Raw genomic sequence first — 13,637 nt, forward strand, 5'->3', positions numbered from 1 at the left:
GGTACACCCAGGAACTCCCTCCTGACCTTCCCCACCGACGCAGCCCCTCCTCGACAGCTGCCTCCCCACCCGGTCCCAACAAGGAGCAGCTCAGGGGCCCAGCACCCCGGAGGGAGGCAGGTGGGGAAGCCGCGGGTGGAAGGTAACTGAGGGGCAGGACAAGTCCAGGGGAAGGTCGACCTGGGCTCCTGCCCCACCTGTCTTGGTCTCCTGGAAGAAACCGAGGTCCTGGCGCAGCAGGGAAGAGAAGAGCAGCTCCCGGACCCGCAAGTTGATGTTGGACATGGTGACCATGAAGGAGCCTCCTCGGCAGCCTGCGGACACGGAGCTGGGGTGCGGGCGGCGGGAGGATGGAGGGGAGAGAGGGGTACAGAGAAGGAGGGAAGGCGTGAGAAAAACAGGAGAAAAAACCCAGCGTGGAAGAACAGACACAGAGTTGGGAAAAGCAGACCATGAGAGGGAAAAGAGGGAAATGAGAGAGACAGACAAGAGGGACAGAAATAAACAGAGGAAGAAGACATAGTGAGCCAGATGAAGGGACAAAGTCATAACAAGCTCAAAATCACAGGTATTTACGGAGCTCATTCTGTGCTAGACACAAGAGAAGAACACACACGTGAGAAGATACTGTGAAAAGTAATCGCCCGGGGCTTGCTTCTGACCCGGCCTCTGCTTCTCTCCCCTCCTCTCCTCTGTCTCGGCCTCTTTCTTTCCCTGCCCTCAATGCCTTCTTCCTAGTCCCAGACACCTCATTCCAGGGTCTACATCAATGAACGACCTGCCCTCCCACGCCGGAGCCCTGGAGTCACGCCCATTCCCCATTTCTTTTGCTGCAGTTGGAGAATTCCTCTTAGATCGATCAAATTTTTACAGTAAAGCAAAATTTCAAAAAATGTGATTGCACAGAAGCAGGTGTTCATAACATATGGTTTTCTAACCTACTCAGGAGACTGTCAGCATAGACTGGTAAGAAATGATGAGTGTCTGGACTTGGGCGATCACAGCGAGAGTGGAAAGAAGAAGCCATAGAAGAAAAGAGTTGACAGTAGGAAAGGACAGGGCTAGGGTTTGAGTGGAGGAAAGCACCAACCCCATGCTCAGGGCAGGTTACCAATGGCTTCATGAATTGGAATAAGAAGAGGGACCTATTCTCAAGAGAACAAGGAGGGAATATGGTGCATTTGGAGGTCTAGGTGTGAGGGGTGTGAGGTGGGACTGGGCTGTCCAATGGGAATGTCAAGGAGACAAGTGGATTTACAGGACTAGGGCTCGACACTCAAGGACAAGACTGGGAGTCACCTCAGGAGGTGAACTGAGAGCAACAGTAAAACGTTTTTAAAGATCAAAGAACCTTTCATGAGGAAAGCCCACATTGGCGGGTGAGAGGAGAGAATTCCAAAAGTGGACTAGACAGGGAATTGATAAAAGCTAATTGAGGTTGTAATGAGGAAAAACTATTCTCTGCAAAAAACGGTGCTAGGAAAACTAGACCCCTACCTCACACTATATACAAAAAGAAAAGTTAGAATGGATCAGTGACTTAAATACAAGACCTAAAACCACAAAACTCCTAGAAGATAACATAGCATGAGCAGCAAAAGAAAACATAAACTGGACTTCATCAAAAATAAAAACTTCTGTGCATCAAAGGACATTATGAGGAAAGTGAAAAGACAACCTATAGAATGGGAGAAAATAGTTGTAAATTGTCTCTCCGATATGGGCTTAATCACTAGAATATATAAAGAATGCCTGTAACTCAATAACAAAAAGACAAACAACACAATTAAAAATGGGCAGAGGACTTGGACATTTTGCCAAAGAAGACATACAAATGGCTTCCAAGCACATGGAAAGATGCTCGACATCATCAGCCGATAGGGTAGTACAAACCAAAACCACAATGAAGCACCCATTCACACCCACAAGTGCATCTATTATTTTAAAAAGAAAAAAAGGACAATAACAAGTACAAAGAAACTGGAACCCTTATGCATTGCTGACAAAAATGTAAAATGGTACAGTCACTGTGAAAAACTGGCAGTTCCTCAAAGTTAGACATACAATTACCATATGACTCAGCAATTCTATTCCAAAGGAATTGAAAATAGGGTTCATATGGGTACTTGCACACCAATATTCATAGCAGCATTATTCATGATAAGCCAAAAGGTGGAAACAACCCAAGTATCCATCAGCAGATGAAATGTGCAATGAATTAAAATAAAGTAGGGACTTCTTTCACCCCATCACGCCGCCTTAGCATCTCCAAGGTCAGTGTTAACATAAGGAGCTTTGGGTTGTCATGACGCATCAGCATCTTAGACCCCAGCGTTAGCTCCCTCGGTGACCACCTCTGACACTTGCTCATACAAGATAAACAGCTTCTCCCTCTCCTCCCGACATTCCACCTAGGTCTGTGCCTCCATGGGAGTCAAAGACAAACTCCCTGATCCTCACCGTTCACCAACTGCTGCAGCCCCCTCCCCTAGAACACTATCAAGGCAGAGTCCCCGGCCCACGTGCACCCCTTGCCCCCAGCCTGCGTGGCCTCTGTGTTCTTGGCAGGATTCCCCACTTGGCCCTGCAAGGCCTGCCACTCCGCTCTGTCCTATAACAGGTAAGGACTAATAACTTCTCTTTCATACATCTCCACTGTCACTCATCCTTGCTGCACCTGAGTCTCCATACGAGGAACCTTACAAAGCAATGGGGAACACACCCACAAGGGACTACCATGCAGCTGTGAGGGACTGAAGCTCTGCTACCTGCTGCAGCATGGATGAGCCTGGAAGACAAGGTGTGGCGTGACACAAGCAAGACACAAAAGGACAAATATTGTATGAGTCCACTTATATGAACTAGATGGAACAAGCAAATTCATAGAACGGGAAGTAGATTAGACATTGCCAGGGGTCAGGGAGAGCGGAGAAGGGGTAGTTAATGCTTAACAGGGGTGAGGATTCTGGAGCTTCTGTTTGGGGTGATGAAAAGTTTTGGTAATGGATGGTGGTGATGATAGCACAACGTTGTAAATATGACAGTGCCACTGAATTATCCACATAAAGATGGCTTGAAAAGCAAAAATTATGATATATATATAATCACAGCTTTAAAGAAAAAAGCTAACTGCCAAAAAAAGTCACTAATAAGAGATTATCCTAGTGCCAAATGCCTCGGAGAAGCCTGGAGAATTGAGGGCTGACTTATAAAATGGTACTGGAATGGGTCAATAAGCAATGTGTTATTCTCTTCTGAGCCGTTAGTTTCAGCAGAGTAGGAAGTGTAGAATGAAAGCCCTAAGAAGAACTGGCTTCTGAGAACATTCTCAAGGAAGTCTGATAATGAAAAGGAGCAGTGCCAAGCAGCAGAGTCGGGAACAGAGTGAGGCAAGTGAGGCACTCGCACCGCTCTGCCCTTGGGCACCTCCTTAAATTTTGCATCTAGGCTCCTCACTTGCCTTACCCTAGCCCTGGCCCTGTCCCGTCATCTTTGTTTGTTTGTTTAGGACTACTGAGTATATCTAAAAGGAGAGGGAAAAGCAATAAAGAGAAGGATAAAGAGTCTGGAGAAAAGGTGATAAGCCTCAGATTAAGACCTTCAGGGCTTGTCATGATGAGACAGGAAAGAAGGATCAAGAGGGAGAAACCCTGAGGAGGAATCACTGGAGAGGTATTTTGGAGACAGGTTTAGGGGTTAAAGGACGGACACAGAAAAGAAAAATGGAACTTCACAGAGATAGAAATGTTGAGAGGCAAATGAGAGACATTCCACACCACAGGATTGTACAACACAAACGCGAACCCTAATGCAAACCATGGGCTATAGTTAATTATGATAACACTCATTATTCTTTCAGACAGGGCGGGGCAAGATGGCATGGAGTGCACCCATGTCATGGCTCCTACAAAGGAACGGCTGAGTGGGCACAAAGTCCTGCCAGAGTGAGCTGTTCTGGGAACCCACAAAGGAGGCTGCTGGACATCGATCTGGAGAGAGCGCGACAAGAAGAGTGACAGCTCAAGGTAAAACCGCGGGTTCCTACAAGTGCGGGTTCAATTATCTGGACCCCCCTTTTTAAGCTTTGAGGAGCATACCAGCTGGCTTGAGGAGAAACAAGGAAGAGGAGAGAGGTGAATCTGCTGAGGCAGCCCGATTTACCTAACCTCTGTGGGTTGTCTGGGAGAAGGTGGAGTGAGGCAATTAACTAACCCTGTGCAGCACACCTGGGGGAGGGGGACAGTAGGAAGTGCTTGGTAGGCTCCCAAGAGCATATTTACGGTCAGTGGCCAGTTGTGGGTGCTCTCTCTCAAACAGAATGAGAGTCATTATTTTCCGTGGTGATTTGGGTCACCAGGGTCCCATCTGAGTTTTGGAGGGGAGCTCTCACATGGGCTTCCTGCTGCCCTGGGAGAGAGGGAAGGGAGAAAGGGAGAAAGGGCGAGGACAGATTCCTAAGCAGTTTATTCAACTGCAAAGAGTCTATCCAGCCCCTGGAGGGGACTTTTTTTGAGGAGCAGGTTGACCCTAAAGGAGGGTTTGGCTCAGTGGAAGAGTTTCACCCTTGAATGTGCAAGTTCTCTGGTTCAGTTCTCCTCTTAAGAGTAGTGACCCACTGGGATATTAGCTGATACTATGGGACAGGGAAAACATAGATATTATACAATGTATAAACATACATTGGGTCTCTTATTTTCCCTAAGCAAGAGCGTAAGAGGGAAGCCTGGGTTTTTTTAGTGTTTGGTTGACCCCCTGCGTGAGGGCTTGTTTGCTGCTTTTTTTTTTTTTTTTCTTGTTATCTTGTCCTTCCTCTTAACTCCCCACCCTTTTTTTTTTCTTCCATTAGGTGCTGCCATCTTGTTTACTGTTTGCTGTGCTTCCTCATCCTCAATTTCTTCTTTTCCATCTGTACTGGTTTTGGCTACCAATGCTCTCTTTTCTTTCCTACATCTTTCTACCTTCCGCCTTCTGTTGTTGCTCTTACATTTCACCTCTCTTTGTTTAGCCCTCAGTTTTTCTGGCTTATTTCTAACACTTCTATTCTGTTTTCTATCTTTTATTAATTCTTTATCTTATCATCCTTTCTTTTCTCTTTCCCTCTCTCCTGATCACACTTGCCTTTTAATGCATACTATATTTTTCTCCACATTGTTTCCCATTTCATTTTAGGTAAACCACTTTCTTATTCCTGTAACTATACACTGCTTTTTTTTTTTTTTTTATCATGACACATCCATTGCATTTGGTAAGTACATCTCTGGGCATCTCTGCACCTCATGGCCAATGGTCCACATCATGGCCCATACTCTCCCACATTCCATCCAGTGGGCCCTGGGAGGATTTACAATGTCCGGTGATTGCCCCTGAAGCACCATCCAGGGCAACTCTAAGTCCCAAAGGCGCCTCCACATCTCATCTCTTCCTGCCATTCCCCATATCCATCAGCCACCATGTCCACTTTTCCCACTCCAATGCCACCTTTTCTCTGTGGGCCTTGAATTGGTTGTGTCCGTTGCACCTCTATGTCAGGAGGAGGCTCAGATTCCACATGGATACTGGATGCAATCCTCCCGCTTTCAGTTGTAGGCACTCTAGGCTCCATGGTGTGGTGATTGTCCTTCTTCAACTCCATCTTGGCTGAGTGAGGTGAGTCCAATAAATCAGACTGTAGGAGCTGGAGTCTGTTGACGCTCAGGGCCTGGCTATCATATTGTCAGTCCAGAGATTCAAATCCCCTAAATATATCTTAAACCCCAACACCAACTACAATTCCAGTAAAGTAGGATGAAAGTCTTATGAAAAGAGATCCCATCTGAGTCCAGTTCCATCACGCAGAAATACCAGCTCCAAAGAAGGGCCATCTGACATGGCAGTGAACCCCGTCTGCCATGACCATAGAACCCATGGGTCTCTTTAGCCCTCAAAGGAACCAATACCTGGGGATTGTATCTACTTTATCTGTCTCTTAGATTCTGCTCAGTTGTGCATAAGGGCAACCCTTCTGACAGCCTCCAGACTCTTTTTTAGAGACTCGTAGCCATATAAACTCATTTCTGCTTTCCATTTCCCCCTTACATTAGGTCAAACAGCATTTTAAAGTCATGTTATTATATGCAGACAGGGATATTCTGCTGATCCGCATTGAACCTTTAATTCAAGGTCATTTTCTAGTTCCATCTTCAGCTGGCATTTGGTAGTGATCCCTCGGTGCCAGGGAGGCTCATTCCCAGGTGTCATGTCCCACGCTGGGGGGAATGCACTGCATCTACATGCTGAGTTTGGCTTCGAGACTGGCCACATTTGAGTAACATGAAGGCTGTCAGGAGGAAATTCCCAGGCACAGTGCTGCTCTAGGCCTTGTTCTTATTTCAGGCATATAGGCTCACAAGCATAGTCATTAGTATCATGCTCTCACTGCTGGACCCTCATTCCTTCCTGGTCCTTACCATTGCACCTGGGGGACTGCCGCTGTTCCCCTAGGGAGCACGACAGAGCACCCCCAGCCAGGAACTCAGTACCCCCCCAGCTGTAGTTTTTAATTGTTGCCACTATGAGTATATCCAAACATTACCATGCACCCTGGACATATGCCCTGTACAGCTCCCTGTCAGCCATATATCACCTGTCAATAGTATCCTATACCAGTATTCCTCTGCTGCCATTGTTGAACCACTCTGTGATCCAAAACTTCCTGAAAATTGAAGCCCAATATAATGTCAGGGTCCCTTACTAGTAAAATGGCATATAGCGATGGGTTTAAAGGTTAGATATAGAATATGTGTTGACTTGGAAAAATTCTACATCCTATCTTTTTCTTTTTTTTTTCCCCCTAATTATTGAACTTCTCTTCACAAGAATCCTAGACCACAGTAATTCATATATACAATATACAGTACTCCCCCACATCTACCTTTTCCTTTCCACAGCGATATTCTTATAACTTATTCATATCATATTTACTTAAAGTGATGTACAGACTCTGAGACAATAGCTTTCAAACAAGGTGACATCTGTGCTTACATTGTGTTCCATACTTTAGGATATACAGTTTTCTAAATTTTTAGTTATCCTATGTTTTACATTATGGTTTACTTTATTAGTCTGTCGTCCCCTATAAGTTTATGGTGTAATATTACATGTTTTATATCCATCCTTGTGTACTCTCGTGAAACTCCTCTCTTACCCCACATTTACTTTGGTTCCACACATTTAACATCCATTTTCCCATCCCCTTGGTGCCCACAGTGACAGCCAACCTCCGTTTCCCAAGGAGCCCCGTCCAGAGATACTTGCAACAGTGTTCAGGGCCTAACTTGCTCAACTACCCCAATGCCCTGGCAGCCACCCTTTCTCTCGAGAGATACAGTTCCCTCTATCTGATGGCATTAGTCCTCCCCAGGATGTGGGTCCACCCCCACTCTCATAACTTGGGTCTCTACCCAATGGTACCACCCACTCTGGCAAAATGAGCATTCAGACATTCCCCAGGAGCCCGTCCCACATCCGACCATCCCCTCTGAGCATCCTAAACAGGTAACCCTCTTAATTATATTTTGATACAATTTTCTCAGCATTTTACTCTCGACCAACACCTGACACTCTCCTATGTTCGTATGCTATACACTGCTTACATGAGTTTAATATTTGTTCTCTAAAGCCTTATACAGTTCTTCTGCTAATATTTACTACCAATACTACTATTATACTTTTTGTTTTCTAACCTCTTTTGCTTTCCCAAGCCCTAATCATTTTCCTTTAAAGTAACTTAAGACAACTACAAGGAATAAGAAGAAGAACAAAGTATCAAAGAGAAAACTTAACACGCACACAAACAAAAGCACCTAAAAAAAACCCGACTAGAGGGGGAAGCTAATCAACTGAACAAACCCAACAAGATAAAATGATAACCAGACAGCAACAAAAAATTACAAACCATACCAATAATCAGGAAAACATGGCCCAGTAGAATGAACTAATTAAAAACCAGGAAGAGGAGCAGAACATCAAACAACTAACCAAAGCTCTCCAAACAAATATCATGGACCAACTTAATGAAGTGAAGGAAGAGATTAAGGATATTAAGAAAACACTTGGAGAGCATACTGAAGAAACTGTGAACATAAACAAAAAGATAATGGATATGATATTGATAAATGGCACAATTCATGAAATCAAAAATACACTCTCAGAAAATAAAAGATTTAAAGAAGCGGAGGAAAGAATTAGTGATATGGAAGACAGTACATCTGAAATCAAACTGTAGAATTGATAAAAAAATCCAGCAGGAATTTAGGGATCTGAATAACAACACAAAACACACAAACATATGCATTACAGGTACTCCAGAAGGAGAAGAGAAGGGAAAGGGGACAGAAGGGGTGTTAGAGGAAATAATGGCTGAAAACTTCCCAAACCTATTGAAGGAGATGGATGTACAAATCCAGGAAGTGCAGCACACCCCAAACAGTATAAATCCCAACAGGCCTACCCTAAGACATATACTTGTCAAATGATCCAATGCAGTAGACAAAGAGAAAATTCTGAAGGCAGCAAGAGAAAAGAGACCATCACATACAAGAGAAGCTCAATAAGATTAAATGCTGATTTCTCATCAGAAACCATGGAGGCAACAAGGCAGTGTATGACACAGTCAAAACACTAAAGGAAAAAAATTTCCAGCCAAGAATACACTATCCAGCAAAGCTGGCATTCAATAATGATGGAGGGAAGAGGAATTGGTTCAACAGATAGAGCATCCGCCTACCACATGGGAGGTCCAAAGTTCAAACCCAGGGCCTCCTGACCCGTGTGGTAAAGCTGGCCCATGCTCAGTGCTGATGCGCACAAGGAGTGCCATGCCATACAGGGGTGTCCCCCGCGTAGGGGAGCCCAATGCACAAGGAGGGAGCCCCATAAGGAGAGCCATCCCACATGAAAAAATGTGCAACCTGCCCAGGAGTGGGGCCGCACACATGGAGAGCTGATGCAGCAAGATGATGCAACAAAATGAGACACAGGGGAAGAGGACTTGGCCCTGTGGTTAGGGCATCCGTCTACCACATGGGAGGTCTGCAGTTCAAACCCCGGGCCTCCTTGACCCATGTGGAGCTGGCCCATGCGCAGTGCTGATGCGCGCAAGGAGTGCCCTGCCACGCAGGGGTGTCCCCGCATAGGGGAGCCCCACGCACAAGGAGTGCGCCCCGTAAGGAGAGCTACCCAGTGCGAAAGAAAGCACAGCCTGCATAAGAATGGTGCCGTCCACACGGAGAGCTGACACAAGGTGATGCAACAAAAAGAAAACACAGATTCCCGTGCCGTGGACAACAACAGAAGTGGACAAATAAGAAAACGCAGCAAAAATGGTCACAGAGAACAGACAACTGGGGGGAGGGGAGAGAAATAAATAAAAATAAATCTTTAAAAAAAAAAGAGACACAGATTCCCAGTGCCACTGACAAGAATACAAGCAGATGCAGAAGAACACACAGCAAACAGACACAGAGAGCAGACAACTGGGGAGGGGAGAAGGGGAAAGAAATATATATATATATCTTTAAAAAATAAAAATGATGAAGAGTTCAAAATAGTCACAGATAAACTAAGAGAGTATGCCAATAAGAAACCTGCCTTTCAAGAAATACCGAAGAGAGTTCTGCAGAAGGAAAGAAAAAAACAGGAGGACAGAGTTGGAGGAGAATGTAAGAACAACCAAAAAGACAAAAAGGGGAAATAAAAACAACATACAACATATACAAATCCAAAGAAAATATGGCTAATGCAAATAATTCCCTGAGAATGATGTTAATGGATTAAACTCACCTGTTAAGAGACAAAGATCGGCAGAATGGATAAGGAAATATGACCCATCTATATGCTGTCTACAAGAAACCCACCTTAGACCTAGGGATTCAAGGAGGTTGAAACTGAAGGGCTGGAAAACAATCTTACAAGCAAATAATAACCAAAAAAGGGCAGGAGTAGCTATACTAATGTTGGACAAAAGAGACTTTAAACACAAAACTATTTTGAGAGACAAAGATGGACACTACATATTAGTAAAAGGGGTAATCGTTCAAGAAGAAAGAACAATCATAAACATTTATGCACCTAATCAGGGTGCCTCAAAATACATGAGGCAAACCCTGGAAAACTAAGTGGAATTAGATGCCTCTATAATTAAAGTGGGGGACTTTAATACACCATTATCACCATTAGACAGAACATCTCAACAGAGAATCAATAAAGAAATAAAAACTCTGAATAATACATTAGACGATCTGGACCTAATAGACATATACAGGACACTACACCCAAATACAGCAGGATGTACATTCTTCTCAAGAGCACCCAGATCGTTCTCCAAGATAGACCACATGCTAGACACAGAGAAAGTCTCAATGAATTCAGAAATATTGAAATTACACAAAATAATTTCTCTGACCACAGTGAAATGAAGTTGGAAATCTGCAAGGGCCAGAGACCCAGATTAGGCAATAAGATATGTAAGTTAAGCAACATACTCTTAGACAAACAGTGGGTCAAGGAGGAAATCTCAAAAGAAATCAGTAACTACTTTGAAACCAATGAAAATGACTACACTACATATCAAAACTTATGGGATGCAGCAAAAGCTGTACTGAGAGGGAAATTCATAGCCATAAAATTCACACAACAAAAAAGAAGAGTTAAAATCAAAGACCTAACTGCACACTTTAAGAATTAGTAAAAATACAACAAACTAACCCCAAAGGAAAAAGAAAAAAAGAAATAACAAAGGTCAGAGCAGAATTAAATGGAATAGAAAATAAGAAAGCACTTGAAAAAATAAACAAGACAAAGGGCTGGTTCTTTTAGAAGAGCAATAAAATTGAAAAACCTTAAGCTAGACTAACAAAGAAAAAAAGAGAGAAGATACAAATACACAAAATAAGAAATGAGAAAGGGGATATCACCACTGACCCCACAGAAATAAACACTCTCATAAGAGGATACTTTGAAAAACTATATGTCAACAAGAAGGACAATGTAGAGGAAATGGACAAATTCCTAGAAACACATAAGCAGCCTACATTGACAGAAGAAGAAACTGATGATCTCAACAAACAAATCACAAGAGATAGAATCAGTCATTGAAAACCTCCCAACTAAGAAAAGCCCAGGGCCAGACAGATTCACAGGTGAATTCTACCAAACATTCCGGAAAGAACTAACACCAATCTTGCTTAAACTATTCCAAAAATCGAAAGAGAAGGAACATTGCCTAACTCATTCTATGATGCCAACATTACCCTAATACCAAAATCAAACAAAGATAACATAAGAAAGGAAAATTACAGACCAATCTCTCTATGGAACACAGATGCTAAAATCCTCAACAAAATACTTACTAATTGTATTCAACAACACGTCGAACAAATTACACACCATGACCAGGTGGGTTTTATCCCTGGCATGCAAGAATAGTTTAACACAAGAAAATCAATCAATGTAATATACCATATAAACAGATCAATTTAAAAAATCACATAATCATAGCTATAGATGCAGAAAAAGCATTTGAAAAAACACAGCACCCTTTCCTGATAAAAACACTGCAAAAGATAGGAATAGAAGAAAACTTTCTGAACACAATCAAGGGTATATATGAAAAACCCACACCTAACAGCATTTACAATGATGAAATCCTAAAATCTTTCCCCCTAAGATCAGAAACAAGACAAGGATGCCCACTATCACCCCTCCTATTTAACATTGTTAGAAGTACGTGCTCAAGCACTGAGGCCAGAACCAGGTATAAAAGGCATCCAAATTGGAAAGGAAGAAGTTAAAATTTCACTATTTGCAGACAGCATGATCCTATACATAGAAAGGCCTGAGAAATATACAACAAAGCTTCCAGAACTTATAAATGAGTTCAGTAAAGTTGCAGGTTATAAGATCAATATGCAAAAATCAGAAGCATTTCTGTATACTAATAATAACAATCTGAGGAGGAAATCAAGAAAAAATTCAATTTACAAAAGTAAATAAAAAATTCAAATACCTAGGAGTAAATTTAACTAAAGATGTAAAAGACTTATACACAGAAACCTACACAACACTGTTAAAGGAAACAGACTTAAATAAATGGAACAGTATTCCCTGTTCATGGATAGGAAGATTAAATATCATTAAGATACTCATCCTAACAAAACTGACTTACAGATTTACTGCAATCACAATAAAAATCAACACAGCAGGCCAGGAAGTCCTAAACTAAAGAGAAAAACTGCTCCCAGAATAAATACTCCACCAACTAAAAATTATACTCCACACCAAGAAACAGGAAGATATGGCCCAGTTAAAGGAACAAGATAAGCCTCCAGATGACATAAAGGAGTTGAGACAACTAATCATAGATGTTCAAACAAATCTCCTCAATAAATTAAATGAGATGACTAAAGAGTTTAAGGCTATTAAGAAGACACTGGGGAAGCAGACGTGGCTCAACTGATAGAGCATTCACCTACCATATGGGACATCCAGGGTTCAAACCCAGGGCCTCCTGGCCCGTGTGGTGAGCTGGCCCACGTGCAGTGCTGCTGTGTGCAAGGAGTGCCATATCACGCAGGGGTGTCCCCCAGGTAGGGAAACCCTACACGCAAGGAGTGCGTCCCACAGGGAGAGCTGCCCCATGCAAAAAGTGCAGCCTGCCTAGGAGTGGCACCACATACATGGAGAACTGACACAGCAAGATGACGCAACAAAAAAGAGACATAGATTCCCAAGCCGCCTGACAAGAATGCAAGCAGACACAGAAGAACACACAGTGAATGGACACAAGAGAGCAGACAATGGGGCAGGTGGAAAGGGGAGAGAAATCAATAAAAATAAAATAAAGTTTACCAACAGAAAATACCCAATTAAAAAAAAAAAGATGACACTGGATGAGCACAAAGAAGAATTTGAAAGCATGTATAGAAAAATAGCAGATCTTATGAGAATGAAAGGCACAATAAATGAAATTTAAAAAACATTGGAATCATATAATAGCAGATTTGAGGAGGCAGAAGGAAGGATTGGTGACCTTGAAAAAATGGCCTCTGAAAGTAAACATACAAAAGAACAGATGAAGAATGGAAAAAATTGAACAAGGTCTTAGGGAACCAAAATGACAGCAAGAGATGTGCAAACACACATGTCATGGGTGTCCCAGAAGGAGAAAAGAAGTGAAAAGGAGAAGGATTATTTAAAGAAATAATGTTAGAAAATTTCCTAATCCTTTTCAAGGACATAGATATCCATGTCCAAGAAGCACAACGCACTCCCATCTGAAAAAATCCAAATAGACCAACTCCAAGACACATACTAATCAAAATGTCAAATGCCAAAGACAAAGAGAGAATTCCGAGAACAAGAGAAAAGCAATGCATAACATATAAGGGATACCCAATAAGATTAAGTACTGATTTCTCACCAGAAACTACGGAGGCAAGAAGACAGTGGTCGGATATATTTAAGATACTATGAGAGAAAAACTCGCAGCCAAGAATTTTATATCCAGCAAGACTGTCTTTCAAAAATGAGGGCAAGATTAGAATATTCACAGATAAACAGAAACTGAGAGAATTTCTAAGCAAGAGACGAGATTTTCAGGA

General features: G+C 42.6%; 1 protein-coding gene across 1 annotated transcript in view; it reads right to left on the reverse strand.

Moving 5' to 3' along the window:
• TAP2 (transporter 2, ATP binding cassette subfamily B member) overlaps positions 1-13,637 on the reverse strand; it is a 31,859-nt gene that overhangs the window by 13,509 nt on the left and 4,713 nt on the right. The window contains exon 4 of the mRNA XM_004479820.5: positions 198-328. Within this exon, the coding sequence (XP_004479877.1) occupies positions 198-328 (131 nt within the window). The remainder of the gene's footprint in view (positions 1-197; positions 329-13,637) is intronic.

Source organism: Dasypus novemcinctus, chromosome 11 (assembly GCF_030445035.2).
Source record: "Dasypus novemcinctus isolate mDasNov1 chromosome 11, mDasNov1.1.hap2, whole genome shotgun sequence".
NCBI classification, from domain to species: Eukaryota; Metazoa; Chordata; class Mammalia; order Cingulata; family Dasypodidae; genus Dasypus; species Dasypus novemcinctus.